Below are 27,942 nucleotides of genomic sequence, written 5' to 3'. Positions count from 1 at the left end.
CTAAGGAGTGGCTCCGTAAGAAGCATCTCAAGGTCCTGGAGTGGCCTAGCCAGTCTCCAGACCTGAACCCAATAGAAAATCTTGAGGGAGCTGAAAGTCCGTATTGCCCAGCGACAGCCCCGAAACCTGAAGGATCTGGAGAAGGTCTGTATGGAGGAGTGGGCCAAAATCCCTGCTGCAGTGTGTGCAAACCTGGTCAAGAACTATAGGAAACATATGATCTCTGTAATTGCAAACAAAGGTTTCTGTACCAAATATTACGTTCTGCTTTTCTGATGTATCAAATACTTATGTCATGCAATAAAATGCAAATGAATTACTTAAAAATCATACAATGTGATTTTCTGGATTTTTGTTTTAGATTCCGTCTCTCACAGTGACCTATGATAAACATTACAGACCTCTACATGCTTTGTAAGTAGGAAAACCTGCAAAATCGGCAGTGTATCAAATACTTGTTCTCCCCACTGTATCTTCATTGTTGGACATAAAAGATTGTAAAAACACCAGGAAATTAGCACCAAGTGATTTTAATGGAAATCTATTCGTAAGTATTCCAACGCATAAAAGAGATGTGATCGTAAGCAATGTTTGAAATGATCGTTTTAGTCAAATATATACACACACACACATACATATATATGTTTGCGCTTCTTGCGGTCAGTTTGCAAATTATTTGTAATTATGTTCTGGCCCCCCAACACTCAGCTAAAGAAAATAGATCAGCCCGTGGCTGAATCTAAGTGATGATCCCTGATCTAGCTTGACATCTGATTCCTATTCCTACCGACAAAAATAAGAACTGATGTCAACACAATGTAATTGTTTAACATTGGTTGGCTAGTGACAGCCGGTGAGAGAAAATAGTATGGTAGAGTAGCAAAGTACATTATGCACCATCTGGGAAAATCAAACCTGGTATTTTAGAACCTGTAACAGGTGCACAAGAACATTTTAAAATTAAAATAAACCTTAAAACATTTAAAGTATGAACCGAACTATACAGTGTGATTTTCTGGCTCTACTTTCATTGAAGTTGATACATAGAAGACATCTAATGAAAGCCTTGACTGAAAGACGTTTTACAGATGTTATTGTACACGGTAGGTTAATACCGTTTGCCCTAATTAGATTGGCTGAGGGAGTGTTTATCCCTCTGTATACCAGAGGCCTGTGAGGGTCACTGGTCTAGAAGCTGCTATCAGTTGACACCCTCCATTCCAGCAGACAATGGAAGCAAGAGGTGGTGGTGGTGGTAATTGGAACAATGCAGTGTTTCCTCAATCATCTACCTACACACACACACACTCCAGCTCTCAAATCACACACCCACGCTCTCACACACAAATACAGAGTCCAAATCTCCATCTCCCTGTCATACACTCGTACAAACAAGACATACGCAGATAAAAATCTATTCAAACTCCCTCTCTCTTACACACACAAAATTCTCTGCTCAAACATAACATAGACAGACACTATACGGTACTCTATTATGGGCAGACACAGAATCGGTCCTCCATCTCAAATACTATATTCACACAGACAAGATAGCCTCTGCTTGCAACATCACCCACAGACAGAAAAATAAATGTATTCCTCTTAGACAAGATCCTGCCTGTTTTCAGCATAGCACAGGCATCTCCCGTGCACTACTCTAGCATGCTCACACACACACACATTTTCAAATCACTTTTTAATCAAAACTGAGGTTGTTTTTAGAATGTTATGATCCATTCTATAATTATCTAAGAACATTACATAATCCAATTTAACATATGGTTGCCAATGGTGATGCAACCGCACACTACTGGATTAGCTGATTATACAGCAAATAGCCCATGTCTGTAGACAGAGCATGTAGTCTACAATAAATAGTAATTGAAGTATGAAACAAAATGTGTGTGTGTGGTGTGTATTATACTATACATAAAATTGGCTTATATTGGGTACCACAAATGACAATCTCTAGTACATTTCTGAGGTATATTCTATACGTTTATGTTCTGGTCGTGAAACCCTGGCTCCTACGTAGGTTAGAGATGAGTGAACTCTTCCATCACAGCAACTGAATAATAGCTGTTGGGTGTATGATGCACGTCATATTCAATGTTCACACCAGGGCATTAATCTCTTAACGTCAATGGGTCAGGGTATTCCAATTTAGGCCTAAAGATGACAGAGCTCAATCTTTAAATAAAATGAAAGTAAAAATACTTTTAGATACATACTGTACAGAACATTTTTTTTTTTGTATGGGTCTTTACAAGAGTGCCTCTAACAAAGAAATGAAGAAAGGCAGAAGGAAAATAATGAAATCAAAAACTAGGAAAAGTTAATGATCCAGGAAGAAAACTCATGATATGTTGGCAACACGTGAGACCAGCCTACATCTGCATCTTGACTGTCTCGTTAAAAAGTAGCAGCAACTGAATAATATGCACAATTTAATACTTATCAGGAATAGCTTCTAAAACCGCCCACCCTTCCACCCAAAACAGTTCAAGGTCAAAACCATAATCCAAACAAAACACACCTCGGCCAAAATACAGTGCGCTTGCTTTACATAGCCGGGGGAATGAGTTTCATTGTCAACGCTATCCCTATAACCGGCCTCCCTGGCTGTTGAGGGTGGGATTCTGTGTTTTCCACCAGGCTCCTAAATTGCCAATCGAGTGCCAAATTCACCCACCCGGACATCCCTTAATGCAAAACATGTGCACCCAGTGTCTCTGTATTATTGACAGTCAGCAACTAAAACATCATCCAATGCACTTCTGTCAGGGGTGTTCCATGAGAGGGCCAAACAAATCATAAGTGTTATAAAAAAAAAAAATTAAAAAAGGGGAAACAGGTTGTAGCGAAATAACAACTGAATACCAAGCAATGTCCACTAATGAACCCCCCCAAAAAAATGTTAACCCAAAATGTAAGGTAAAGTATGCTTTCCGTCTTACAATATAACATTTGCTGTGTGTAGACGGAATAAACCCAATGTTGACATCAAGCACTCAAAATGTAAATCTAAGCCAAATTCATACGCGGTGTAGAAAAATGAAGTCAGACATCCTTTAAGGCCTCGTTATGTAGACATACACCTACATCAAATCACGTGCCGACAATATTCGTGTAGTCCACGGTTTTATACTAACTAATGCGAGTACAGTTCCTAAATTGCCAGTCGTCAGCATTTTTAAAGAGCACCATGTTTAATCCGTTATGATTACACAGTGAAACCCCGTGGCGTTGGTCAGTCATGGCACTATTGTGTGTGGCGTCTTGGTCGCTAGCTACGTTTGTATTGTAGGTGGTGCAGTGGAGATGAAACTGCGGCTATGGCTGCTTTAGCTCCACAGATGATCAGCGCTCTGTGTGGGTGTTTGTTTTTACAGTGGCGGCCTCAAGCACCACCTTAGTCTTTAGCAGACCACACGGGAGCCGAAGCAGTACAGAACAGTAAGCTTGAGTCAGCGAACACTCTGCCTTATCAATCCACAGAGAGAAGTGGTATCCTTCAGTTTCCCCATCTAAAACAGCCTACACATGACAGTGGTCATTCAGCACTCTAGAAAATGACCAATAGTCCATATGGGGGGGATAAACTTAAGAGCTTTAATGAAATCAACATTTTAAAAAGAAGTCTGTTGTGTGTACCAGTTTTTTCCCCCCACTCATCAAGCAAACCGTGTAATATAAAACTATATCATAAACATTTTTTTTTCTCTCAGGAATTCCGTGGAAATGTTTTGAAAGGCGGAACTTTCTTCTGGCCCTCTACTTCTGACTCTCCAATCAGCTTCTCCCACCATTTCTCCTGGGCGGTAGGTGGGCATGGGGACAATATTCCAAACTAGCAGTGCAGTCAGCTCTCGCAGTTCATTCCCCATAATTCAAATCCCATCCTTCTTTCTCCCCAACTCTAACTGTACCTTACCGTCTTGTCTCAGTTGTTAAATGAGTGTTCACCCACGGGAGAGAGCTCTCACTAGAAGTCCAGGAAATGTTGTCCTAGTTCCTCTGTCCCAGACAACTCCTCACTCATTCAGGGACAGGATGATGTCATCCTCAAGGTCTGAGCTGTCTGCTGGGTTGACAGAAAGAAAGCAAAGACAGATTTAGAGGTCCGGGGAATAACGGGACAGAACAGTGTACAAGTCACGGTGCTGGAGTAAAAATGCCACAAAGTAGAAACAGGTCTCTTCATCTCTGTTTTTCCTTACTCACTCTTTAAAAGATGAAATGTCCACACAGCAGTACAGTAACACTTTTTCTTTTTTAAGCAATTATTTTGATAACAAGCTAAGCTTCACAGACAACGAGGACTGTATTTAAAAAAAAGGCAAGTCATCGCCGGCATACAAAACGCTGACGCGCACCTTTAAAAAAAGTATAATAAATCTATGAACACCATCAATAAATCCATTATTTATTTTAGTCAGATCTAAATGAACATTATGATAAGAAAATGTATTTCAGAAGAACAGAATATGATTTGGCCTAGTGTATGTTAGTTATCTGGCTATGCTCCATTTAGCAGACAAGATATGCTTAAAAGTCCCGTGCCATTATATGACTTTATAGTTAGAAGAATATAATTGAACTTAGCTGAATAAAATAGTCATGGGAAAATATCCTTTAAGTGTGTGCATACAGTGCCTTCAGAAAGTATTCAGACCCTTTGAGTTTTTACACTTTGCTACAGCCTTATTCTAAAAGGTATTAAATAAAATCAACAATCTACACACAATATCCCATAATGACAAAAACAAAAAAAGGGTCAGACATTTTTGCAGATTTAAAAAATAAAAAAAACAGGAACACCTTATTTACAAATGTATTCAGACCATTTGCTACATCCCTTTTCCACTAAGCATGGAATGCTTCTACAACTTGATTGGAATCCAGCTGTGGTAAATTAAATTGGACAATTTTTTGGAAAGGCACATACCTGTCTATAAAAAGGTCCCACAGTGGCCAGTGCATGTCAGAGCAAAAAACAAGCCATGAGGTCGAAGGAATTATCCGTAGAGCTCCGAGACAGGATTGTGTCGAGGCACAGATCTGGGGAAGGGTACCAACACATTTCTTCAGCATTGAAGGTACCCAAGAACACAGTGGCCTCCATCATTCTTAAATGGAAGAAGTTTGGAAACACCAAGACTCTTCCTAGAGCTGGCCGCCCGGCCAAACTAAACAATCGGGGGAGAAGGGCCTTGGTCTGGCAGTAAAAGGCACGACTGCCCGCTTGGAGTTTGACAAAAGGCACCCAAAGAAACAAGATTCTCTGGTCTGATGAAAGCAAGATTGTACTCTTTGGCCTGAATGCAAGCGTTACGTCTGGAAAAACAATGACACCATCCCTACTGTGAAGCATGGTGGTGGCAAAATAATGCTGTGTAGATGTTTTTCAGCGGCAGGGACTAGGAGACTAGTCAGGATCGAGGCAAAGATGAACGGAGTAAAGTAAAAAGAGAGATCCTTGATGAAAACTTGTTCTAGAGCGCTCAGGACCTCAGACTGGGGCGAAGGTTCACCTTCCAACAGGACAGAAACCCTAAGCACACAGCCAAGACAATGCAGGAGTGGCTTCAGGTCAAGTCTCTGAATGTCCTTGAGTGGCCCAGCCAGAGCCTGGACTTGAACCCTTTCGGACACCTCTGGAGACCTGAAAATAGCTGTGTAGCGTCGCTCCCTATCCAACCGGACAGAGCGTGAGGATCTGCAGAGTAGCATAGGAGAAACTCCCCAAATACAGGTGTACCAAGCTTGTTGCGTCATACCGAAGATGACTCAAGGCTGTAATCGCTGCCAAAGGTTCTTCAAAAAAGTACTGAGTAAAGGGTTTGAATAGTTCAAGAATATTCCAAGATGGCGTAGCAGTCGGATGTTTGTTATTTTCTTGTACCTTCCTTTCCCTTGTAAACATTGTTTTTCCTTTTTTCCCCCGTATATATATTTAATATTTTACCAGCTAACTGGCTACTAGTTAGCCACGGCCCGCCAGCTGTCTAAAGTACATCGGAATGTTAGCTTAAGAGGCCCATCGGACAAATTCTTTGGCCACTATACCCACCATACGGAGCCCTGCTGATCCGTCGCCTGAACCGGAACCCCAACAGAAGCTAGCCAGCTAACTAGCTACTAGTCAGCTAGCCACTGCTAGCGGTCATCAGCCACCTCTAGCGAGGACAACTCTCGCCAGTCTGCACAGCGCGACTCAAACCAGTGCAAATCGGACGTATTTTTCTCCATATCTCCGGATTCCTACCGCAAGCTTGAACCTTTTGTTCTTCTTCACCTGGATCATTACAGCTAGCTGGCTGCTATTTGAGTGGCCACTCCTGGCTAACGTCACTGTCCCGAAGCAAGAACCAATTAGCCTGGAGCTAGCCTTGCCAGGCCCATCTCCCGGCTAACTAAAGAGGTCCATCAGCCCAACTACTTGGGCTACAATACCAGTTTTTGCAAACTGGCATGGACCCCCGCCGACTCATCACGACTGGACCACCGACGTGATTCGCCCGATGGAGTTTCTCAACTGGCTCCGCCGTCGCTTCGTCCCCTGAAATCCCATTCTAGCCGTCTAGCTGTCCAGAGCACATTGGACTGTTACCTTAAGAGGCCCACCGGACAAATTATCTGGCCACTATACCTATTCTGCCAATTGGCCTGGTTTACCACATGGAGCCCTGCTGATCCGTCTGCCGATGTAATAGCACGAGGGGGCCACAGACTATCTTCCGCCGCGACGTCCCTCCAAGGCCCTTCTGTTAGCTTGCTAGACACGGCCCGCAAGCTGCCTGAAGCCAACTCACTGGACTCCTATGATCACTCAGCTACACATGCCTCTCGCTAACATCAATATGTCTTGTCCATTGTTGTTTTGGTTAGTATTTATTGCCTTATTTAACTGTAGAGCCTCTAGCCCTGCTCAATACGCCTTATTTAACACTTTAGTTCCACCTACCACACAGGTGACATCACCTGGTTTAAATGATATTTGTAGGGACAATATCTCTTTCATCGTCACTCTATGCACAGGTTTACCCGCACTGTATCCACATCCTATCATACTTTTGTCTGTACATTATGCCTTGAATCTATTCTACCGTGCCCAGAAATCTGCTCCTTTTACTCTCTGTTCTCTAAGCACTAGACAAACAGTTATGTAAGCCTTTCGTCGTACCCTTATCCTACTCTTCCTCTGGTGATGTACAGGTCAATCCAGGCCCTGCAGTGCCTAGCTTCACTCCCATTCCCCAGGTGCTATCATTTGCTGACTTCTGTAACCATAAAAGCCTTGGTTTCATGCATGTTAACATTAGAAGCCTCCCCCCTAAGTTTGTTTAATTCATTGCCCTAGCACACTCTGCCAACCCGGATGTCTTAACCGTGTCTGAATCCTGCCTCAAGACCCCCAAAAACCCTGAAATTTCCACCCCTAACTATAACATTTTCCAACAAGATAGAACTGCCACAGGGGGCAGTGTTGCAATCTACTGCAAAGATAGCCTGCAAAGTTCTGTCTTGCTATCCAGGTCTGTACCCAAACAATTCGAGCTTCTACTTTTAAAAATCCACCTTTCCAGAAACAAGTTTCTCACCGTTGCCGCTTGCTACAGACCACCCTCATATGGTGCCCTGGACACCATATGTGAACTGATTGCCCCCCATCTATCTTCAGAGCTAGTGCTGCCAGATGACATAAACTGGGACATGCTTAACACCCGGCCATCCTACAATCTAAGCTTGATGCCCTCAATTTCTCACAAATTATCAATGAACCCACCAGGTACAACCACAAATCCGTAAACACGGGCACCGTGTGCACCCTCATAGATATCATCCTAACCAACTTGCCCTCCAAATATACCTCTGCTGTTTTCAACCAAGATCTCAGCGATCACGGTCTCATTGCCTGCATCCGTAATAGGTCTGCGGTCAAACGACCACACCTCATCACTATCAAACGCTCCCTAAAACACTTCAGCGAGCAGCCCTTCCTAATCGACCTGGCCCAGGTATCCTGAAAGGATACTGACCTCATCCCATCAGGTCAGTATCAGTCAGCCTTCCTCACCATCTTAAAAATGTAGAACCAGGAACAGATACATCCCTTGGTTCTCTCCAGACCGGACTGCCCTTGACCAGCACAAAAACATCCTGTGGTGTTCTACATTAGCATCGAATAGCCCCTGTGATATGCAACTTTTCAGGGAAATCAGGAACAAATATACACAGGTAGTTAGCTTTCCTAAGGCTAGCCTTTTCAAGCAGAAATTTGCATCCTGTAGCACAAACTCAAAACATTTGGGACACTGTAAAGTCCATGGAGAATAAGAACACCTCCTCCCAGCTGCCCACTGCACTGAGGCTAGGAAACACTGTCACCACCGATAAATCCACTATAATTGAGAATTTCAATAAGCATTTCTCTACGGCTGGCCATGCTTTCCACCTGGCTACCCCTGTCAACAGCCCTGCACTCCACATTTCTCCTTCACCCAAATCCAGATAGCTGATGTTCTTACAGAACTGCAAAACCTGGACCCCTACAAATCAGCTGGGCTAGACAATCTGGACACTCTCTTTTTTAAATTATCTGCCGAAATTGTTGCATCCCCTATTACTAGCCTGTTCAACCTCTCTTTCGTAGCATCTGAGATTCCCAAAGATTGGAAAGCTGCCGCTGTCATCCCCCTCTTCAAAGGGGGAGACACTCTAGACCCAAATTGCTACAGACCTATATCTATCCTACCCTGCCTTTCTAAGGTCCTCAAAAGCCAAGTCAACAAACAGATTACCGACCATTTCTAATCCCATCGTACCTTCTCCGCTATGCAATCTGGTTTCAGAGCTGGTCATGGATGCACCTCAGCCACGCTCAAGGTCTTCAACGATATCATAACCGCCATCGATAAGAGACATGACTGTGCAGCCGTATTCATCGACCTGGCCAAGGCTTTCGACTGTCAATCACCACATTCTTATTGGCAGACTGAACAGCCTTGGTTTCTCAAATGATTGCCTCGCCTGGTTCACCAACTATTTCTCAGACAGAGTTCAGTGTGTCAAATCGGAGGACCTGTTGTCCGGGCCTCTGGCAATCTCTATGGGGGTGCCACAGGGTTAAATTCTCGGGCCGACTCTTTGTATTTATCAATGATGTCGCTCTCGCTGCTGGTGATTCTCTGATCCACCTCTATGCAGTCGACACCATTCTGTATACCGCTGGCCCTTCTTTGGACATTGTGTTAACTAACCTCCAATGCCATACAACTCTCCTTCGTGGCCTCCAACTGCTCTTAAATGAAAGTAAAACTAAATGCATGCTCTACAACCGATCACTGCCCGCACCTGCCCGCCCGTCCAGCATCACTACCCTGGACGGTTCTGACTTAGAATATGTGGACAACTACAAATACCTAGGTGTCTGGTTAGACTGTAAACTCTCCTTCCAGACTCACATAAAACATCTCCAATCCAAAGTTAAATCTAGAATTGGCTTCCTATTTCGCAACAAAGCATCCTTCACCCATGCTGCCAAACATACCCTGGTAAAACTGACCATCCTACCGATCCTCGACTTCGGCGAAGTCATCTATAAAATAGCCTCCAACACTCTACTCAACAAATTGGATGCAGTCTATCACAGTGCCATCCGTTTTGTCACCAAAGCCCCATATATTAACCACCACTGTGACCTGTACGCTCTCGTTGGCTAGCCATGGCTTCCTAGTCGTCGCCAAAGCCACTGGCTCCAGGTCATCTACAAGTCTCTGCTAGGTAAAGCCCCATCTTATCTCAGCTCAATGGTCACCATAGCTGCACCCACCCATAGCACGCGCTCCAGCAAGTATATCTCACTGGTCACCCCAAAGCCAATTCTTCCTTTGGCCGCCTTTCCTTCCAGTTCTCTGCTGCCAATGACTGGAACGAACTGCAAAAATCACTGAAGCTGGAGACCCATATCTCCCTCACTAGCTTTAAGCACCTCCTGTCAGAGCAGCTCACTGCACATAGCCCATCTGTAAATAGCCCATCCAACTACCTCATCCCCATACAGTATTTATTTATCTTGCTCCTTTGCACCCCAGTATCTCTACTTGCACATTCATCTTCTGCACATCTACCATTCCAGTGTCTAATTGCTATATTGTAATTACTTTGCCACCATGGCCTATTTATTGCCTTACCTCCCTTATCGTACCACATTTGCACTCACTGTATATAGATTTTTCTACTGTATGTTTGTTTATTCCATGTGTAACTCTGTGTTGTTGTGTGTGTCGAACTGCTGTGCTTTATCTTGGCCAGGTCGCAGTTGTAAATGAGAACTTGTTCTCAACTAGCCTACCTGGTTAAATAAAAGGTGAAACAAAAAATAAAAAAATAGGTTCTTTAAATAAAGGCATGTTTTATTTTTAATATTTACTTAAATTTAACTAGGCACGTCAGTTAAGAACAATTTCTTATTTACAATGACGACCTAGAATAAGGCTGTAACCTAACAAAATGTGGAAAAAGTCAAGGGGTCTGAATACTTACCGAAGGCACTGTATGAAGTGGCTATGTTGAGCATAAAAGTGATTATTTGAAACAGTTGACGATAAACACAGAATGTCAGAAATCAAAACACATGGGCTGCATGACGCAACATTGATGATTTGAGAAAGTAGCAAAAAAAAGCTTGCTCAGGCTGCACAGATGTTCGCTCATGAAGTGATCATATTTTCACCCATCAGACTATTCTCAATTTAATCTTGTCTTTACTAATATGGACATTTTTATTTGATTTAGAATGGCCCACTATCAAATGGACAGGAACGGGGGCAAAAAAATACATGTCATCTGTATGCATTCGAATAGCGAATGGAGGCCGCAATTATTCCCGCCGGTCCGTTCTGTAGGCTACTTGGGTTTTATAGGGGAGCATGTGCTTAATATGAGCAGCTGAGAAATAAATACAACACTTATTTCAGTTCATGCATCAACCACTGTTTGAGGAGCATGCTCTCGCTGCCCGACAGGTGATATTCTGCCCAAACTCTGTATACCATTGGCTCTCCAACCTTGTTCCTGCAGCTACCCAGTAACTTAATTTGGGAACTCTTGACCTTCGAAGCTAGTTCCACTGCGTTTTTTCCATTGTTCCCCTCTAATCACAGACTGATATAAACCTGGCACACCAGATGGGTGCAATTAATTATCAAGCAGAACAGAGAACCAGCAGGCACCAGACCTCATAGGGTAAGAGTTGAATGCCCCTGTTTTATGCCATTATTTAAAAAAAAATATGTATCCTAGCCCTTATGACAGAAGGTTAAAGTTCAATGTTACCACAAACTTCAACCCTGCCGGTCCTTCATCCAATGCTGTACCTAGATGAGTGCGTGGCTGAGGGATACACTGACACAACTATTACTCACTGTTATCCAGGGCAAGGTCCCCATCTTCCTCATCCGAGTCATCGTCATCATCCTCACCATCCCCCTCAAGCAGACGAGCTACCTCTTCATCGTCAGAGGGAGAGAAGTCATTGTTCCCATCTTCCTCGTCCTCTCCTCCATTATCATTTTCCAGCTCGGCAACCAGTGGGTCTGTGTCGATGTCGTCGTCAGAGTCATCTTCGTCATCATCGTCGTCCTCTTGATCGTCATCCTCCTGATAGGGGACAAGTGTTCCAGAACAGCCAGATCTTATATTTCGATATTTAGGCTGCATTACTTGCAATAAAAAAAAAATCTGGCATAACCAACCAATCACCCAATGTTAGCGATTGGTTATTTGATGGATTATCAACCAACATAACACAAGAGGGGGGCGCTTTGTGAAGGGGTACGTTGGGTCCTTTACCTGATCTTCCTCATCCTCCTCCTCCTCAGCCAGTCTCTGGCGTCCCACCTCGTACAGTCTGCACACCGTGTCTGTGTTGACCGAGTCCTGGTTCTGGAGGGGAAACACACAGAAAGTCTGACAACAGTTGTATGCCTCAATAGTACTAAGCCCCACCACCACCACTAAACTCAATATCTGACTGTGCAAAGTGGGGTATGTGATTCAATCCCTTGCAGCTTTATCGAGTAATCTAACAGAAGATGTACCTCGATCACAGCCAGGTAGCAGTCCTTAGTATCCGTGCAGAGGTCAAATATATTCCTCTTCACGTCGATGGTGGCTGGGGGGGGGGGGAAATAATAAACCTCTCATATGACTTCACAATATTGAAAGCAGTTGATACAGGAAGAATAAACTATTTTGTAAGGAGTCAATTTGAAAAAAAAGCTAATTCGATACCATTTCCAAAGCATGAAGCTGCCGTTTTTACAAAACGAGTGTTTCCCAGATGGTGGGTCAGGACAGGAGCCACTATAGAGTCATGCCTGGGTTGCAATTTAAAACGGGATAGTCTACTTCTGATAAATGCAAGGCCGAGGGACTGTTGTGACAGTGTGTCTTAGAGCAGTCTTACCAATGGGTTTGTAGTCAGTGGCGTTGAACGTCCTGAAGGAGGAGCCAAAGGGAGTCTTCATCTGCATTTCCAATATATCATCCTCATTATCTGCCTGTAGCATCGCTGGGAAAAACAACATTCGGGTTACGTTTTCTGTACACGCCACAACGAGAGCAAATCTGTCCAGATTAAATGGCCAGACCGATAGACATGGTTCTGGCTACTAAACAGAGTGGTGTGGGTGCGTGTGTGGGCGGAGCCTTCATGGTATCCACATGGTCCTAGGTAACAGGGTTGGGGTCAATTCCATTTCTATTCAGTCAAGCAAAAAAAAGTGAATTGGAATTCCAATGAAAGAATTGAAAAATTCTGCTTGAAAATAGGCATTGGTCAATTCTGGTACCATAGGGCCACATTGCGGAAAACGCAGAGGGTCTCACAGAATCTGGACAGAAAGGAATTCAACAACGTTCCAAAATGTATTGAACTTAGTAGGAAAGCAACTAAATGTAGTGAACTAAATAGAAAATACAACAATTTGCCCACGTTCATCATAATACATGAAGAAAATGCATCAGTGATTTGTATTTTCCAGCAAATTTTGGAAACGGCACAGGAATGCCCGTCTGTGTGTGTTGTGTGCAGTGCGGGCGCATGTCTAGTCTACACTTCAAAGATGTGAAGGCTTCCCCACCCCAAAAAAAAAATACTCCATGAAATGTTATCTACAAAATAGCCTACGCCTAACCTAGCAGAATGATATAATGTTCATTTGCATCAATCCAGAGGCCAATCGTTTAGCAAACTCTGCAATTACATGGTCTCCATCTGATGCTCACTTCTGTAAGAATATTTTGAAGATAAATACACAACGCAGAGGACTAAAGGTCAAGAGGACTGAAGGTCAACAGAGTACAAATGATCCAAGGAAAGTGTTTTTTCTGTAATAGAAAATTAATGAGCAATGGGTTAGAGACATGGGAGGAATTTGTCTATTCATTAAGCCTGAACTAGGATACTTGTTATTTTTATTGCAAGGAATTCCAATTGGTCAACCACAGGCTAGGGTTGGGTTATAAAACTACATCCTCTCCATTTGCTCTGTGTTGAGAATCACTGAGGACAGGGGAGAATGAACATCTACCTCTCAGCATAACATCTATGATTTGTCCTCTTTGAATAAACCTATTTTTCTCCCCCTGATTTGCGTTGTGTTATTGAAGAGTTAACATCAACTGCTAACACTTCGATTAAATGGTTAACTATATCCCCCCCAAACCTCAAAAGTAGTCTCCTGTTCAAAAATTGTTGTGGAGTTTAAAAAATATATATATATATAACAATTGTATGTTCTATTAAAAAGTGAGATGTGAAAAGATTACAAAAAAACCTGGGGAACAAACTTGGAAAAACAAAGACGGATATAAAACTATATTTGGGGAAAATTTAATGAATTTTGGTAATGCGAGGATCCATGATAGCAAAATAACACTAGTTGCATACGTACAAACTGCATGGATGTACATATGGGTGGATAAAGAGAGAGTATGATAAGAGTGATACTGCTGCTCGACTACCACTGCTGTGGTTGGGTAAATCATGGCCTCCACATGGCTCAGGCTCCTGAGACATTCGAGTGATATGGATGTGGGTGGATCCATCATGGCCTCCCTGTGGCTCTGGCTGTGAGGTGGTGTGAACCAGCTGGTGCTCTCCTCTGCCAGCTTAGGGCACAGCCTCCTGGCCATATGGTTCAGTGGGGCAGTGTGGCATCAAACAAACACCTCTACATGCACATTCAACACTTCATAAATACACAACCCCCAAGCACTCACCTTTTTACACACACCTATAAAGTGCTAGCTGTTCAGCAGGTGAAATTTCGATTAGTCTCGCTAACACAGGATACAGTACTGCATTTCCCATCATGCAGTGAGTTCAGTTCTCACCTCCGTAGATGACCGTGCCGTTGTTGTTGAAGACGATCCTGCACTGGTCCAGAGCTGGCACTGTGTGGAGCAGGTGGAAGGTCCGCAGGTCCCACTGACACACTCATTAAGAAATCACAATGTCACATCACTCTCAGTATAATATAACGACTATTTTTTCACAATTCATTTGGTGTTGGGGTATTTTGCCGGATGTGACAAAGTAATCTTGACACGAGGCCCCTTTTGAGGCTTGATAACATCTGACCAACTGATGTAGGCTAAGTACTGCCAACGGAGCATTTGGGAATACTCTTTAAAAATGTCATATTACTACTGTACAGTACGTGAGTAAAGGATACAATCTCGGTGTTGACAATGAGCTCCAGGCCGTTAGGGTGGAACACTCCGCTGATGTTCATGTTGAACTTGTCAAACTTGTGGATGGCCTGAGCCGAGCGCACGTCCCACAGCACGCCGTCGTTTAGCACCAAGTCGTCGGTGGGGTTAAAGGTCGCACAGTTCCTCTTGTAGTTGTTGGACAGGTCCGGGTAGTGGAGGGTAAGGGTCTTCTGCCCTGTCTGGATGTCGTAGATCTGAGACCCAAAGACGATGATTTCAGCTTATACACAGAGTATACAAAACATTAGGAACACGTGTTCTTTCCATGACAGACTGACCAGGTGAAAGCTAGGATCCCCTTGTCGATGTCACTTGTTAAATCTAATTCAACGAAGGGGAGGAGACGGGTTCAAGAAGGATTTTTAAGACTTGAGACATGAATTATGTGTATGCCATTCAGAGGGTGAATGGGCAAAAAACATGACTTAAGTGCCTTTGAACGGTGTATGATAGTAGATGCCAGGCGCATCGGTTTGTGTCAAGAACTGCAACGCTGCTAGGTTTTTCCACGCTCAACCATTTCCCGTGTGTATCAAGAATGGTCCCCCACCTAAAGGACATCAGACAAATTGGCTACTTGACACAACTGTGGGAAGCATTGGAGTCAACCGGGAGAGGTGCAACTCAATATTAGGAAAGTGTTCCTAATGTTTGGTGTATTCAGTGTGTATACATGGTTGTTCAGTTTAACCTTACGATGTTGAGAAAGAAAACTTACGTGAGCTATGTGTTCCTTTGTGCCAATGACTCGGTCTTGTGAAAGTTTACTGAACTCCACATAATGGTCATCTAAGAAGGAATGCCTGGAAAGAAAAAGGGAAACAAATATATATATTAAATCAAACATCTAAAAAATAAAGATAAATGGAAAATACATTTAAAAAAAAGACACATATCAAGGCAATCCTTACAACCTCTGACTTCAGTTCATATTGAAAAAGACATTTTGGTTAAGCAATGAGGGACCAATGTTGTTCTAGCTAAAATCCCAAAAAGCCCCAATGTTGCTTTTGTTAAACTGTGGCCCCACTACACTGTCTGTGTTCTATGAAGTGAAGATTCCAGCCCTAAGGCAGTTCAGTTAGTGTGCATAATTAAAGAACATGTCAGCCCCTTTCAGCAGCTCCCTGCTCTGAGGACCATACACACAGAACCAGTAGAATGAACCATAGAAAGGAAAAGGTAGAGCAGTCATCCCCATTGAAAGCAATAACCAACTGGATTGATTTGACTGGGCCAAGGTTAGTCTTATGTGAGTCACACTTACTTCATGATGAACACTGACTTCATGCCCCACAGTGCAGACAGAGGATAACTCCATGACGCCGACGTCAACAACAGAGAGCCATCCTGATGACAAAAGACAAGAATAAAAGGTCTCATTAAATACTATGTTTTAGATATCCACAAGATAGGTCGATTTGTAAATGTGCCTCACTGACCCGTGATGGCTCTAGGTGTGTGATGGCAGAGCTGTGGCAGCTGTAGCTGGCCTCCTCCTGGCCTGTGAACACATTGTAGAGTTTGAGCTGGCCCGTACACGTCCCCAGCATCAGGAACCGCTCACGGGCAGAGAAGGCACAACACATGAACCCACTCTCATCCTCGTCTGCTTCCCTGAACACAGAGATGGGTCGGAACCTGGGAAAAAATTTAAACAAACTCAGCAAAAAAAAGAAACGTCCCATTATCAGGACCCTGTCTTTCAAAGATAAATCCTAAAAATCCAAATAACTTCACAGATCTTCACTGTAGGGTTTAAACACTGTCTCCCATGCTTATTCAATGAACCATAAACAATTAATGAACATGCACCTGTGGAACAGCTACAGGATGCAGCTTACAGACAGTAGGCAATTAAGGTCACAGTTATGAAAACTTAGGACACTAAAGAGGCCTTTCTACTGACTGAAAAACACCAAAAGAAAGATGCCCAGGGTCCCTGCTCATCTGCGTGAACGTGCCTTAGGCATGCTACAAGGAGGCATGAGGACTGCAGATGTGGCCAGGGCAATAAATTGCAATATCCGTACTGTGAGACGCCCAAGACAGCGCTACAGGGAGACAGGATGGACAGCTGATCATCCTCGCTGTGGCAGACCACGTGTAACACCTGCACAGGATCGGAACATCCGAACATCACACCTGCGGAACAGGTACAGGATGGCAACAACAACAGAGAGGCTGGACTGAGGGCTTGGAGGCCGGTTGCATCACCGGCAACAATGTAGCCTATGGGCACAAACACACCATCGATCGACCAGACAGGACTGGCAAAAAGTGCTCTTCACTGATGAGTCGCAGTTGTCTCACCAGGGGTGATATTCGGATTCGCGTTTATCGTCGAAGGAATGAGCGTTACACCGAGGCCTGTACTCTGGCGCGGGATCGATTTGGAGGTGCAGAGTCCGTCATGGTCTGGGGCGGTGTGTCACAGCATCATCGGACTGAGCTTGTTGTCGTTGCAGACAATCTCAACGCTGTGCGTTAAAGGGAAGACATCCTCCTCCCTCATGTGGTACCCTTCCTGCAGGCTCATCCTGACATGGCCCTCCAGCATGACAATGCCACCAGCCAAACTGCTCATCCTGTACTTGATTTCCTGCAAGACAGGAATGTCAGTGTTCTGCCATGGCCATCGAAGAACCCGGTTCTCAATCCCATTGACCACGTCTTGGACCTGTTGGATCGGAGGGTGAGGGCTAGGGCCATTCCCCCCAGAAATGTCTGGGAACTTGCAGGTGCCTTGGTGGAAGAGTGGGGTAACATCTCACAGCAAGAACAGACAAATCTGGTGCAGTCCATGAGGAGATGCACCGCAGTACTTAATGCAGCTGGTGGCCACATCAGATACTGACTGTTACTTTTGATTTTGACCCCCCCCTTTGTTCAGGGACACATTATTCCATTTCTGTTAGTCACATGTCTGTGGAATTGTTCAGTTTGTGTCTCAGTTGTTGAATCTTGTTATGTTCATACAAATACTTACAAAAATTTATAAAAATATTTACACACAAGTTCTGAAAATAAACGCAGTTGACAGTGAGAGGAAGTGTATTTTTTTTTGCTGAGTTGATGTATAAAAAGAGAGAAAAATTATTATCCCAAGAGGTCCACCTCACCCCTACCTGGGCTCGAACCAGGGGCCCTCTGCACACATCGACAACAGCCACCCTCAAAGCATCGTTACCCATCGCGCCACAAAAGCCGCAGCCCTTGCAGAGCAAGGGGAACAACTACTTCAAGGTCTCAGAGCAAGTGAAGTCACCGATTGAAACGCTATTAGCGCGCACCCCGCTAACCATTTCACATCAGTTACACAAGGACTTTGTGCTGAGTCCCTAGTGTGGTAGGAAGAAATCATACCTGCTAAAGATGAGGTGTCGGTCGAAGCAGCCGCCATCCACCCCTCCGTATTTTGGGTAGACAACCCTGCGTGTGTGTCGGGAGGTGAAGTTGGTTGGGGCCTGGCGCCTCTGCTTGGGCTCAGGGCACTGGTGGGGGGTGAAAAGGGAGAAGGGGGGGCAGGTGGTAACGGGGTTCTTGCAGCGCGCATGCTGCTCCCTCAGGTACTCTGTGATGATGCTGTCCAGGGCGGGGGGAGAGGGCAGGTGTCTGTCCAGCTGTTTCTTCATGGCTGGACTCTGGCTGAAGGCACCGTAGTCCGACTTCTGCCTCAGCACCCGCGGCTTCTTACAGATGGCAGGCACGGGGCACGGCGACGGGCGCTCTCGCATGAACACGATCCGTCCAATCAGGGGAGAGCCGATGTTTTGGTGAGGGGTCAACAGGGGAGGGGCGGCCGGAGGTACCGTGAGGAGTTGCGACGTCGAGGGACGAGGCTGGGGGTGAACGGACAACGGCACGGACGGATGAGAGCTGTGGCTCACCAACCGTGCTGTGACCCCATTGGCCAGCCGAGGGGTCCGGGGGAGGGCAGGGGCAGGAGAGGCAGGGGGAACAACGACAGGAAGCAAAGCTGAGGAAGATGGGTGGGGGAGAATGGCCATGGGGAGGTCGGCCTCCTTGGTGAGTGTGGTGGCAGTGTCATGCAGACCCTTGACCACCAGGTGGTTCCGGATCAACAGCAGTAGCTCCTTCTCAGGAAAGGATATTCTGGACTGGGCCACCACGTTTGCCCTCTGCAGCCAGGCCAGGGAGACATCCGTCCCGATCATGAGGGGCTTACCAGACACCCGCTTGATTAGCTCTGCCGCAAACTTGCAGAACTTGACGTGTTCGCTGCGTTTGTCCTGGAGCACGGGCTCCTTCATGAGCTGCTGGATGTGTCCACTGCTGAAGAGAGGCAGCTTGCTGATAATCTGTCTGACTGAGCTGGAGCGGGACAGACCCACCAGGGCCTTACAGGCCAGGGTCCGAATCTGATCCGCATCTGTGATGGGCATCTTCACCGTCAGCAGGGACAGCAGTACCTACAGGGAGATGGCAGAACTATGAGACCAGTAGAGCCCAAAAACGTTCAAGCGTAAGATCAATAGACAATTCGCAAATAAATACTTTCACCTTGATGCCGTTGTTGGACTGCACCACGTTCCACATCTTGGTGAGCACGCTCTCGCTGTTCTTGGTGGTCTGGGGTAGACGTCTGCGGGGCGTGCCAGAGATGAACTTGCCGATGCCGAACATGCCTTTATCTGGAGCGCACACACAGTTGATGACCACCTGCAGAGCAGACTTCTGGATCTCGGCATCGTTCACAAACACCTCTCCCTCTGCCACCACCAGGACTACACCCATACCTGAGGAACAACAGAACATTAAGATTAGAACGCAAAGCCAAGAGTACTGGTCTACTGGATATATGGGGTTGTGTAAATAGAAAGGCATGGCAGGTGGGCTATCCACTGAGTGTACAAAAAATTAGGAACACCTACTCCTTTCATGACAGACTGATCAGGTAAACGCTATGATCCCTTATTAATGTCACTTGTTAAATCCCCTTCAAAATCAGTGTAGATTGTGCGTACCACTTGTTTGGGAATAGCCAATGCCGTCGTGGGATACACCAAATATAAATGTAATTCACATTTTCACACAGTCCATTTAGATTTTCCAACAGGGCTATACATTTGGGTGAGTTTCCCCCCCTCGGCCTGAGTAGCCTCGTTTCACTGACAAAAATAAAAATACAATACCACAAACCAGGACAACAGGAGAGGATATTTTTAAAGTTACTGGACAGCTTTGTGACATCAAATGGTCAAGATGTGTTAGTATCTGTACTAATGGCACAAAAGCCATGACAGGGAGACATAGTGGAGTGGTAACGCGCGTGCAAGCAGTTTCTCCCGACGCCACTTGGGTACACTGCAGCATCCACCGAGAGGCTCTTGCTGCCAAGGGAATGCCTGACAGCTTGAAAGATGTTTTGGACACCACAATGAAAATGTTATTTTGTTAAAGCAAGGCCCCTGAACTCTCGTGTATTTTCTGCATTATGCAATGATATGGGCAGCGGCAATGTAACGCTTTTACAACATACAGAAAGAAGTGCACTGGTGATCAAGGGGCAAAGTATTGACTTTTTCTTTCTTTTGAGAGAGACAAGCTTAAAGTTTTCTTTACTGACAATCATTTTCACGTGTCTGACCGCTTGCATGATGACGAGTTACTCACACGACTGGCCTATCTGGGTGATGTTTCTTCTCGCCTGAATGATCTGAATCTAGGGTTACAGGGACTCTCCGCAACTATATTCAATATGTGGCACAAAATTGAGGCTATGATTAAGAAGTTGGAGCTCTTCTCTGTCTGCATTAACAACACACAGGTCTTCCCATCATTGTATGATTTTTGTGTGTAAATGAACTCAAGCTTACGGACAATGTCAAATGTGATATACCAAAGCACCGGATTGAGCTGGGTGCTCAATTACACAGGTATTTTCCCGAAACGGACAACACAAACAACTGGATTCGTTATCCCTTTCATGACCTGCCTCCAGTCCACTTAACAATATCTGAACAAGAGAGCCTCATCCAAATTGCAACAAGCGGTTGTTTGAAAATTGCATTTAAATCAGAAGCCACTGCCAGATTTCTGGATAGGGCTGCGCTCAGGGGTATACTCCCTTGGCAAATCACGCTGTTAAGACACTGATGCCCTTCGCAACTATGTACCTATGTGAGAATGGATTCTCGGCCCTCACTAGCATGAAAACTAAATACAGGCATAGACTGTGTGGAAAATTATTTAAGACAACTCTGCAATGTTGTGTTGGAGAGTATGTGCATCCTTTCAAGCACACCCTTCTCATTAACCTGTGGTGAGTTATTCACCATTTTTGAAGAACAAATAAGGTTTTATATGTAAGATTGCTAAATTATTGATTATTATTATCTGTGCCCTGGTGCTATAAGAGCTCTCTGTCACTTCCCACGTGTGTGGCAGGCTTACAATGATGGCAAAAACCAACATTTGAGAGTGCGCTGACCCTGGTGCTAGAGGGGGTACACAACTGGAGGTTGAATGTTTGAAAGGGTACGGGACTATAAAACATTTGGGACCCACTGGTGTAGATGAAGGGGAGGAGACAGGTTCAAGAAGGATTTAAGCCTTCAGACAATTGAAACATGGATTGTGTATGTGTGACCTTCAGAGGGTGAATGGGCAAGACAAAAGATTTAAGTGTCTGAACAGGTTATGGTAGTAGGTGCCAGGCAACTGTGTCAAGAACTGCAACGCTGCTGGGTTTTTCACACTCAGTTTCCCATGTGTATCAAATGTACCACCCAAAGGACATCCAGCCAACTTGACAACTGGGGGAAGCATTGGAGTCAACATGGGCCAGCATCCCTGTGGAACGCTTGACACCTTGTAGAGTGCATGCCCCGACGAATTGAGGCTGTTCTGAAGGCAATAGGGGGTGCAACTAAATATTAGAAAGGTGCTCCTAATGTTCTGTACAGTGTATATTGACTTGTGCAATATTCATATCGCAAGAGATCCATATCGCATGAAATATTTTGAAATGCTAATTAGCCGCATGTGACGTCTGTTTTCATAGTTTATTCGGTTGCTGTCCCTCTCCTCGTTGCTGCTTCCCACACACAGATGTCCCAATGATTTCCTGCCCATATCGTGCAACTTTAATGACATGGCAGGGCAGTGTAACATACCCACGGTGGAGATGGCGTTGCCCCCCTCCCCATCCAGCACGGCCACAGACTCCGACATCAGCAGCTGGGTCTTAGGGACCACCGTCAGGATGCTCAGTATGTCCAGGGCATAACGCACTGTGTCACTCCTAGGGGACAAAACAACACAGGGTGAAATAGTCACAGGTTACAACTTTGTGTTCACTTGAATTTGTGAGAAATGTTCTCCATAATGGACAGAGGTGTATTTTAATATAGAGCAGATGGAGTTGATAAATAAGTCCATCCTTCTCATCAGAAGGGAAGGATGCATTTATTTTCTGTCCTTACCTGCCGTAGTAGGTCCTCCAGTCACAGGCAATGGAGATGAGCTGCAGGAGAAGCTCCACACAGGAGAGCTTATGGAAGACTTCTGCAGGTTCCCAGTACAGCCTGACTGGGCCATACTCAATCAGGAACTCCATCATCTCCACCACCTGCTCATGGGTGTAACTACATGCCTGGGGAACATAAAGAGAATGAGGCATCACTGAAAGAAAACCATCAACAAAGTTCATCTGTGATGATGGGTTCCAGGGGGATAAAATCCATTTCAATTGAGGAAGTTAATTGAAATTCAATTTCATTATTTGAAAGAGGACCCAAGACAATTTCAATCATCACAACACATATAGAACAGCATGTTCCTCCTACCTTGTAGTAAGGCTGTGGGTGAATGGGAGCACCCCCTTCAGTCCGCTGCAGGGACTGCTTGACCTGCTCCACCTTGATGGCCAGATGAGCCTCGGAGTACCTGCGCAGGGCCATGCAGGTGTGCTTGGCCGTCTGCCTGCTGGAGAAGATCTGGTCATCACTCAGCAGGGCCCCCTGGTCCTCAGGGTTCAGGATCTCCAATGTGCTGATCTGGAGACCGTAGAATACAAAATAAACAGCAGTCTAATACACACTCCAACACAGAGGATGTTCAGAGAACTGATCTGGAGACAGTGAAAAGCACTTGGTATTTCACTTCGATACAACAGAAGCATGACTAAACCACACAGGTCCTCCTACCAGGTTGACCATGCGCCGGAGGCCGTCCTGCCTGTCAAAGAGTTCCAGCACTGCTCGGAAGGAGAAAGAGATGGAGAAGAACATGGTGGCGTGGCAGCAGCCCGAGGCGTGGGAACACTCCAACAGCCACAGACTGTAGCTCACCACCTCAGACAGGATAGAGTGGGGCAGCATACACACCTGGGGGTAACAGAGACACATTTAATGGGGACACATGAACACACATTTGTATTGACTTACATTTACATAGAAGTAAATCATGTCACACCCATGTACCACAGGTCACAACTTTTATGAACAGTTTACTTTTATGCAGTGCGTGTTTGTCCTACCCTCTCCATGGCATCCTGGTTGTAGGCCAGGTAGTAGAGGCACAGAGACACCCCTGTGGCGGCCATGGAAGGCTTGGGGATCTCCAGCAGCTTCTGAACCCCTCCATGGACCACAAACTGGGCAGCAAACTTCTTATGCAGGAGCAGGGAGGCTAGGTACTATAGGTAGTGAATAAGAATCTAAGGATAAGGCTGGGATGCTCCTCTTCAAACAATTGAGATGCATTATAGGTCAGTTGTAGAAAGGTTACCTTGAGAGCCTCAAAGGTGAGCTGTACATCGTTGGTCTGCTTCAGGTCCATGTAATGGATGAGCAGCTCACAGGCTCCCATCTGCATGAAGACAGCCAGAAGCTGAAAGACAAAATGAATACAGAGAAATAAAAATATGTATGCAGAGAACTACTCCTCTGTCTACCAGTCATTTATGGCATATTGTCTTCAACGACTACAGCACTAGCTCTTATAAAGGAGTTTGATAAGACTGACATCTGCTGGTAGGTTTATGAAGCAGCCACTAACCTCCTGGTACTCTCCCAGAGGGGTGAGGTACTGTAGGATGAGCCTCTGCTCCATCTCTGGGGTCAGAGGGTAAAGGTGATAGTTGTTCCCAATCACCCAGGGGCTCATCTCAGACCAGCTGCTGTTGGACAGCTCGCTGAAGTTCCTCTCCGGGTCTGGCAGGGAGAAGTTCAGTTTCTGTTTCACCTTCTGTCCATTCTCCCTCTCTGCTCTCCTCTTGAGATGAGTGCTGCCCTCCTCCCTGCCGTCGGGGAAGTCCCGGTAGGACAGAGGCGGCGGGGCAGACACAGGCTTCATCGGGCCATTGACAGCTGAGTTAGCGCAGCTGCTGGTCTTGTGGGTGTTGTTAAGGTAGTTGAGGTGGAAGGAGATCTCGCTGTAAGACTCGTGGCTGTGGATCTCCACTCGGTCCTCATCTGATCCCTTCTCATTCCTCTCAATGTCTTTGTTCCCCGGGGGGAAGGGGTTGTCCTCGAAGCCCCCTTCGACCGTCTCCTCATCCAGAGGAAGGAGAGGTTCCCCCAGGGTTTTCCTGGGGCTGGGTCGTTTAAACCCCTTCCGGTTTTCAGTGTCCTTGGCCTGCAACTCGCGTAGCCGCTGCAGCATCAGAGGCACCTAAAGAGAGAAAGATGCATCTAGCATCATTCACAGATACTGACATCTTGCATCATTCACAGATACTGGTGATGGACACCCACTTGTGGTGACAGGGCTAAATTCAATTGAACCCACATTACCGTATTTACACAAGATCTTATGTTGATGTTGATAAACCTTCTCAGGTAGTAGTAGGATGTTGCCACTGACCACGACAGAGTTCTCCTCCCTGTAGTTGGCAGCGATGTCCTGGTTCTCCATTGCTCCAGCCAACAGGCCTGTAGCATAGATTCTCAGGGGCTGCTCCGCCTCCTGGGCCCATTTAAAAAGCCTCTCCACTATGCCCTCCTGTCATGTACACACACAAACAGAGACATCATGATTATTGAATATTTGAATCAGTTGCATATTATAGCTAACTAAATATACAAACATGTTCAAGTGCATCTCCACAGATGTAGGTTATAGCCTACCTTCTCCTGAAAGACCACAGCAGTCTCCAACCCAGGCATGATGTTCTGCAGCAGGCGACAGGCTGCAGTGTTGAGGGTGAGCTCTCTGCTGGTCATCACATAGCTGTTAACGAGCTAGAAAAAGACAGGAGTTAAAATAATTCAAATTTGAACAAATACCATTCTGTAAATGTGTGGGGAAAAACACATCTAAAAAAGTTCAGGTCTTACAGCATTCATGAAGTCATCATTTTTGAACAGGATCTTTAGCAGCTGACCCAAGACGCATTCTGGATCCGCTCTCCCTAAGTGGCAAGGGGTTGGGAGAATTAGAAAAACCTACAGAAGGTCAACAACTATCACTGTTGCTATAGTTAATACTATAGTTATGACTACATACAACATAAATACATCATCTTACCAGGGTGCCTGTCATCAAAAGGATCCGGATCAGCTTTGTGATATTCCTCAGTCTCCCTCTCCACCAGCTCTGAAATCCTGAGGGGAAAAGAAAACCCATGATATATTCAAAAACAGACAACCACATATTCCTTAATGTTCAGAGGCAAAAAAAACAAAAACATATTTCCATTCCTTCATCAAGTAATATATGGCATAAATAAATAAGGTGAAAGCAAATAAACAAGCAAATAAACTTCCCAAAACATTCAGTGATGTTACTTCCCATAATATCCACTGGTGTTACCAACAATTATCCTGTATTACTCAGACACTCACTTAGTCAGGATGTTGACCAGGTCCGGTGTGCTGGCCTGCTGCTCCCTCTCCCACTGCTCCAGCAGAGAGGTCAGCTCTGCCTTGGAATCCACACTAGCAGATGCCGACGCCATGGTCTGGCCTGACACAGAGAACAAATCATGTCATCAACTAAACTTTACTTGGGGTCTAGAGAGAATGTGCAAGAAAAAAAACTGCATTGGTGCATGCAAGAGAAGAGAGTCACCTGTCATTGTAAATGTTGATATGAGCTAGATTGATTCCCTACTCTTGCATGCACCAACACAGCATGTTTAGCATATCATCACTAACACTAGCTTACTGATTTGGCCTACGCCTCAAATAAAATATAATTCATGCATGATCCATCTATGCTCACAAACCATGACTACCTCTCCAGTTGCATCCAGTGACACAAAATTGACCTTTCTTTTGACTCCAGTTCAGAACAGATCCAGCTATACAGGTTCTTGGGACAGTCAACAGGTGATTTGGTCATGGCCTTGAGCACGACGCTAGAAACCATAGCCATGTTTATGGCTCTGCTAGAAAACATCCAATAACATTCGCTATTGTGCAGTAGCTACTAGCTAGCCTGCCCTGTATAATTAATGTTAGCTAGTTAAGAGTTTTTTATCGAGACGGAGTATAGTTTTGGTGACTGGTCGCGGGATAGTTTTGGTGACTGGTCGCGGGATTTGCTTACAACAACATTGAGTCACCACCATCAATCGATTATTGTAAAAATGTCAATGTTGGTCCTGTACAACTCCGGTCCATCCGCGGGGTGCTAAAATTAATAATTCTAGTAAAAAATATAACTAATACAAACGATTTTCCCTTCATGCTCGTATTACGTAAACTGCGATTAAATTGGGTCCGTACTATCAGGAATCCTTGGGACGTCCCTAACGGTACCATTTAAAATGTAAACTTCCGTTTACGTAGAACGAGCAAAAAGTCGGTTGTATTCGCTACAATTTTTATTAGAAGTATGAATTTCAGTACCCCGCGGAAGGATCGCAGTTGTACAGGACAAACATAGTTATAGGTAAGCGTTTTCAGAATTGACATTTTTACAGGAATAAACTGATGGCGACTCAATGATGTTGCTAGCAAGTCCCGCGACCAGTCATCAAAACTCGACTCCGACTCGATATAAGAGAACGGAGCTGCGTTCCTCAACTAGCTACTTAACTTACACTCTCTGTAATTTATAGCTAGTAAGTTAGTTACATCATGACGACAAGCTAACGTACACACGTGTTTTGTAGTGATTTAGCTGGCTAACTACTGAACTGGTTAGTCATCCGTACCTTGCTAATGTTACATATTGTACATTAGTTAGCTAGTTAACGTTAACTATCTTGGATAGGTATATTTCACATCTGTAGAGTATATAAGCTGCGCTACCAGCTAGCTATGAATATGCCCTATATAAACGTTAGCTAACTAGTACAACGTTGGAACGTAAGCTATGTTTTAGCTACAATCAGTTCAGTGTTGGTGTTCAGCACCAGAAACAGCTGTCTGCGTTGTTTGCACTCGAGCTAGCTACAAGACCGTCTAGAAAGCTAGTTTGTTTGCGAAACAGTGTTGTTAGCTGGCTAGCCAATACGTACCTTTTTCTGCTAATTTGTCCTTCGCTCTTTCCTTATTCCTTTTTTTTTTTTACAATGCTGACAGACACTTGCTAACTACACCAATATGTGTTGAAAAGAATACAAACGCCACCTTGTTATCACTTGTTTTAGCACAGCATTTATTATGGCGAACACGTTCTACACGTCAAAAGTTCAGCGTCGACTTTTGATGACGTAAAAAGGAGCAAGCTCAACATGGGCGGAGTTCAGCAGGAATGTAATTCCGATTAGTTCAAAGCAAAGGGACACACTGGGTGCATTCGAGCTGATCACTTTTGTCAAATCTGTGGCCTTTTTAAGTGTGTTGCATTATGGGGCTTAAAAATTGTAAGACTTGCGCCAGAGAGGAAGAAGTAAAGCGAGAGGTTTGACTTTGCCCAAAATCTGTCCAGGGAAATAAGCCCCCAAGTGATTTTTTTTTTGTATGGAGGTCAATGAGTGTCAAACTTGGTCAACCAAAAATGTAATTGATAATTTGCTACGCGAGGCTTATTTGACCGAATAGAAGTTTCGTATGTATTAGGTTGTTACGAATGCACAGATATAATTGGGCGCACGTTGCATTTCGGCAGTGGCGTGTATTCATGGAAGCACGTTGCAACCTAAGATCGTCTCCCTCTCCGTTGGCTTCTACCTCGGGTTCAGAGCCTCGGAGCTCCCAGCCTCACCAGACCGTGAGGCTGCCTGAGAGACCGGTCCATTCA

The 27,942-nt window shown here is 44.9% G+C and overlaps 1 protein-coding gene across 5 annotated transcripts; it reads right to left on the bottom strand.

Annotated features, from left to right (window-relative positions):
- Nucleotides 1–514: 514 nt before the first annotated feature.
- On the bottom strand, nucleotides 515–27,420 carry LOC129830457 (DDB1- and CUL4-associated factor 1-like). 5 transcript variants are annotated; one of them, XM_055893040.1, is made up of 25 exons: nucleotides 27,218–27,420; nucleotides 25,596–25,716; nucleotides 25,279–25,355; nucleotides 25,089–25,162; nucleotides 24,879–24,992; nucleotides 24,616–24,753; nucleotides 23,809–24,423; nucleotides 23,539–23,640; nucleotides 23,288–23,446; nucleotides 22,956–23,135; nucleotides 22,596–22,805; nucleotides 22,233–22,402; nucleotides 21,924–22,051; nucleotides 19,309–19,544; nucleotides 18,151–19,217; nucleotides 16,227–16,425; nucleotides 16,052–16,134; nucleotides 15,503–15,587; nucleotides 14,745–14,978; nucleotides 14,404–14,497; nucleotides 12,473–12,577; nucleotides 12,105–12,178; nucleotides 11,857–11,949; nucleotides 11,430–11,664; nucleotides 515–4,081 (listed from the first exon to the last, which is right to left on the bottom strand). In XM_055893040.1, exons 2-25 carry the CDS (start codon nucleotides 25,706–25,708, stop codon nucleotides 4,035–4,037), a joined length of 4,632 nt encoding a protein of 1,543 aa, XP_055749015.1. In that variant the 5' UTR covers nucleotides 25,709–25,716; nucleotides 27,218–27,420; the 3' UTR covers nucleotides 515–4,034. The 5 variants fall into 5 exon arrangements, with proteins under 5 accessions (XP_055749015.1, XP_055749013.1, XP_055749014.1 ...); XM_055893038.1 differs by having other exon boundaries at nucleotides 515–4,084; nucleotides 27,218–27,419; XM_055893039.1 differs by lacking the exon at nucleotides 27,218–27,420 and adding an exon at nucleotides 25,988–26,662 and having other exon boundaries at nucleotides 515–4,084.
- Between the last annotated feature and the right edge of the window lie 522 nt (nucleotides 27,421–27,942).

The sequence above is a fragment of the Salvelinus fontinalis genome, chromosome 31 (genome assembly GCF_029448725.1).
Source record: "Salvelinus fontinalis isolate EN_2023a chromosome 31, ASM2944872v1, whole genome shotgun sequence".
In the NCBI taxonomy this organism is placed as follows: Eukaryota; Metazoa; Chordata; class Actinopteri; order Salmoniformes; family Salmonidae; genus Salvelinus; species Salvelinus fontinalis.
Note: the sequence above shows the minus strand (reverse complement) of the source record. Positions and strands in the feature narration are given on the sequence as shown.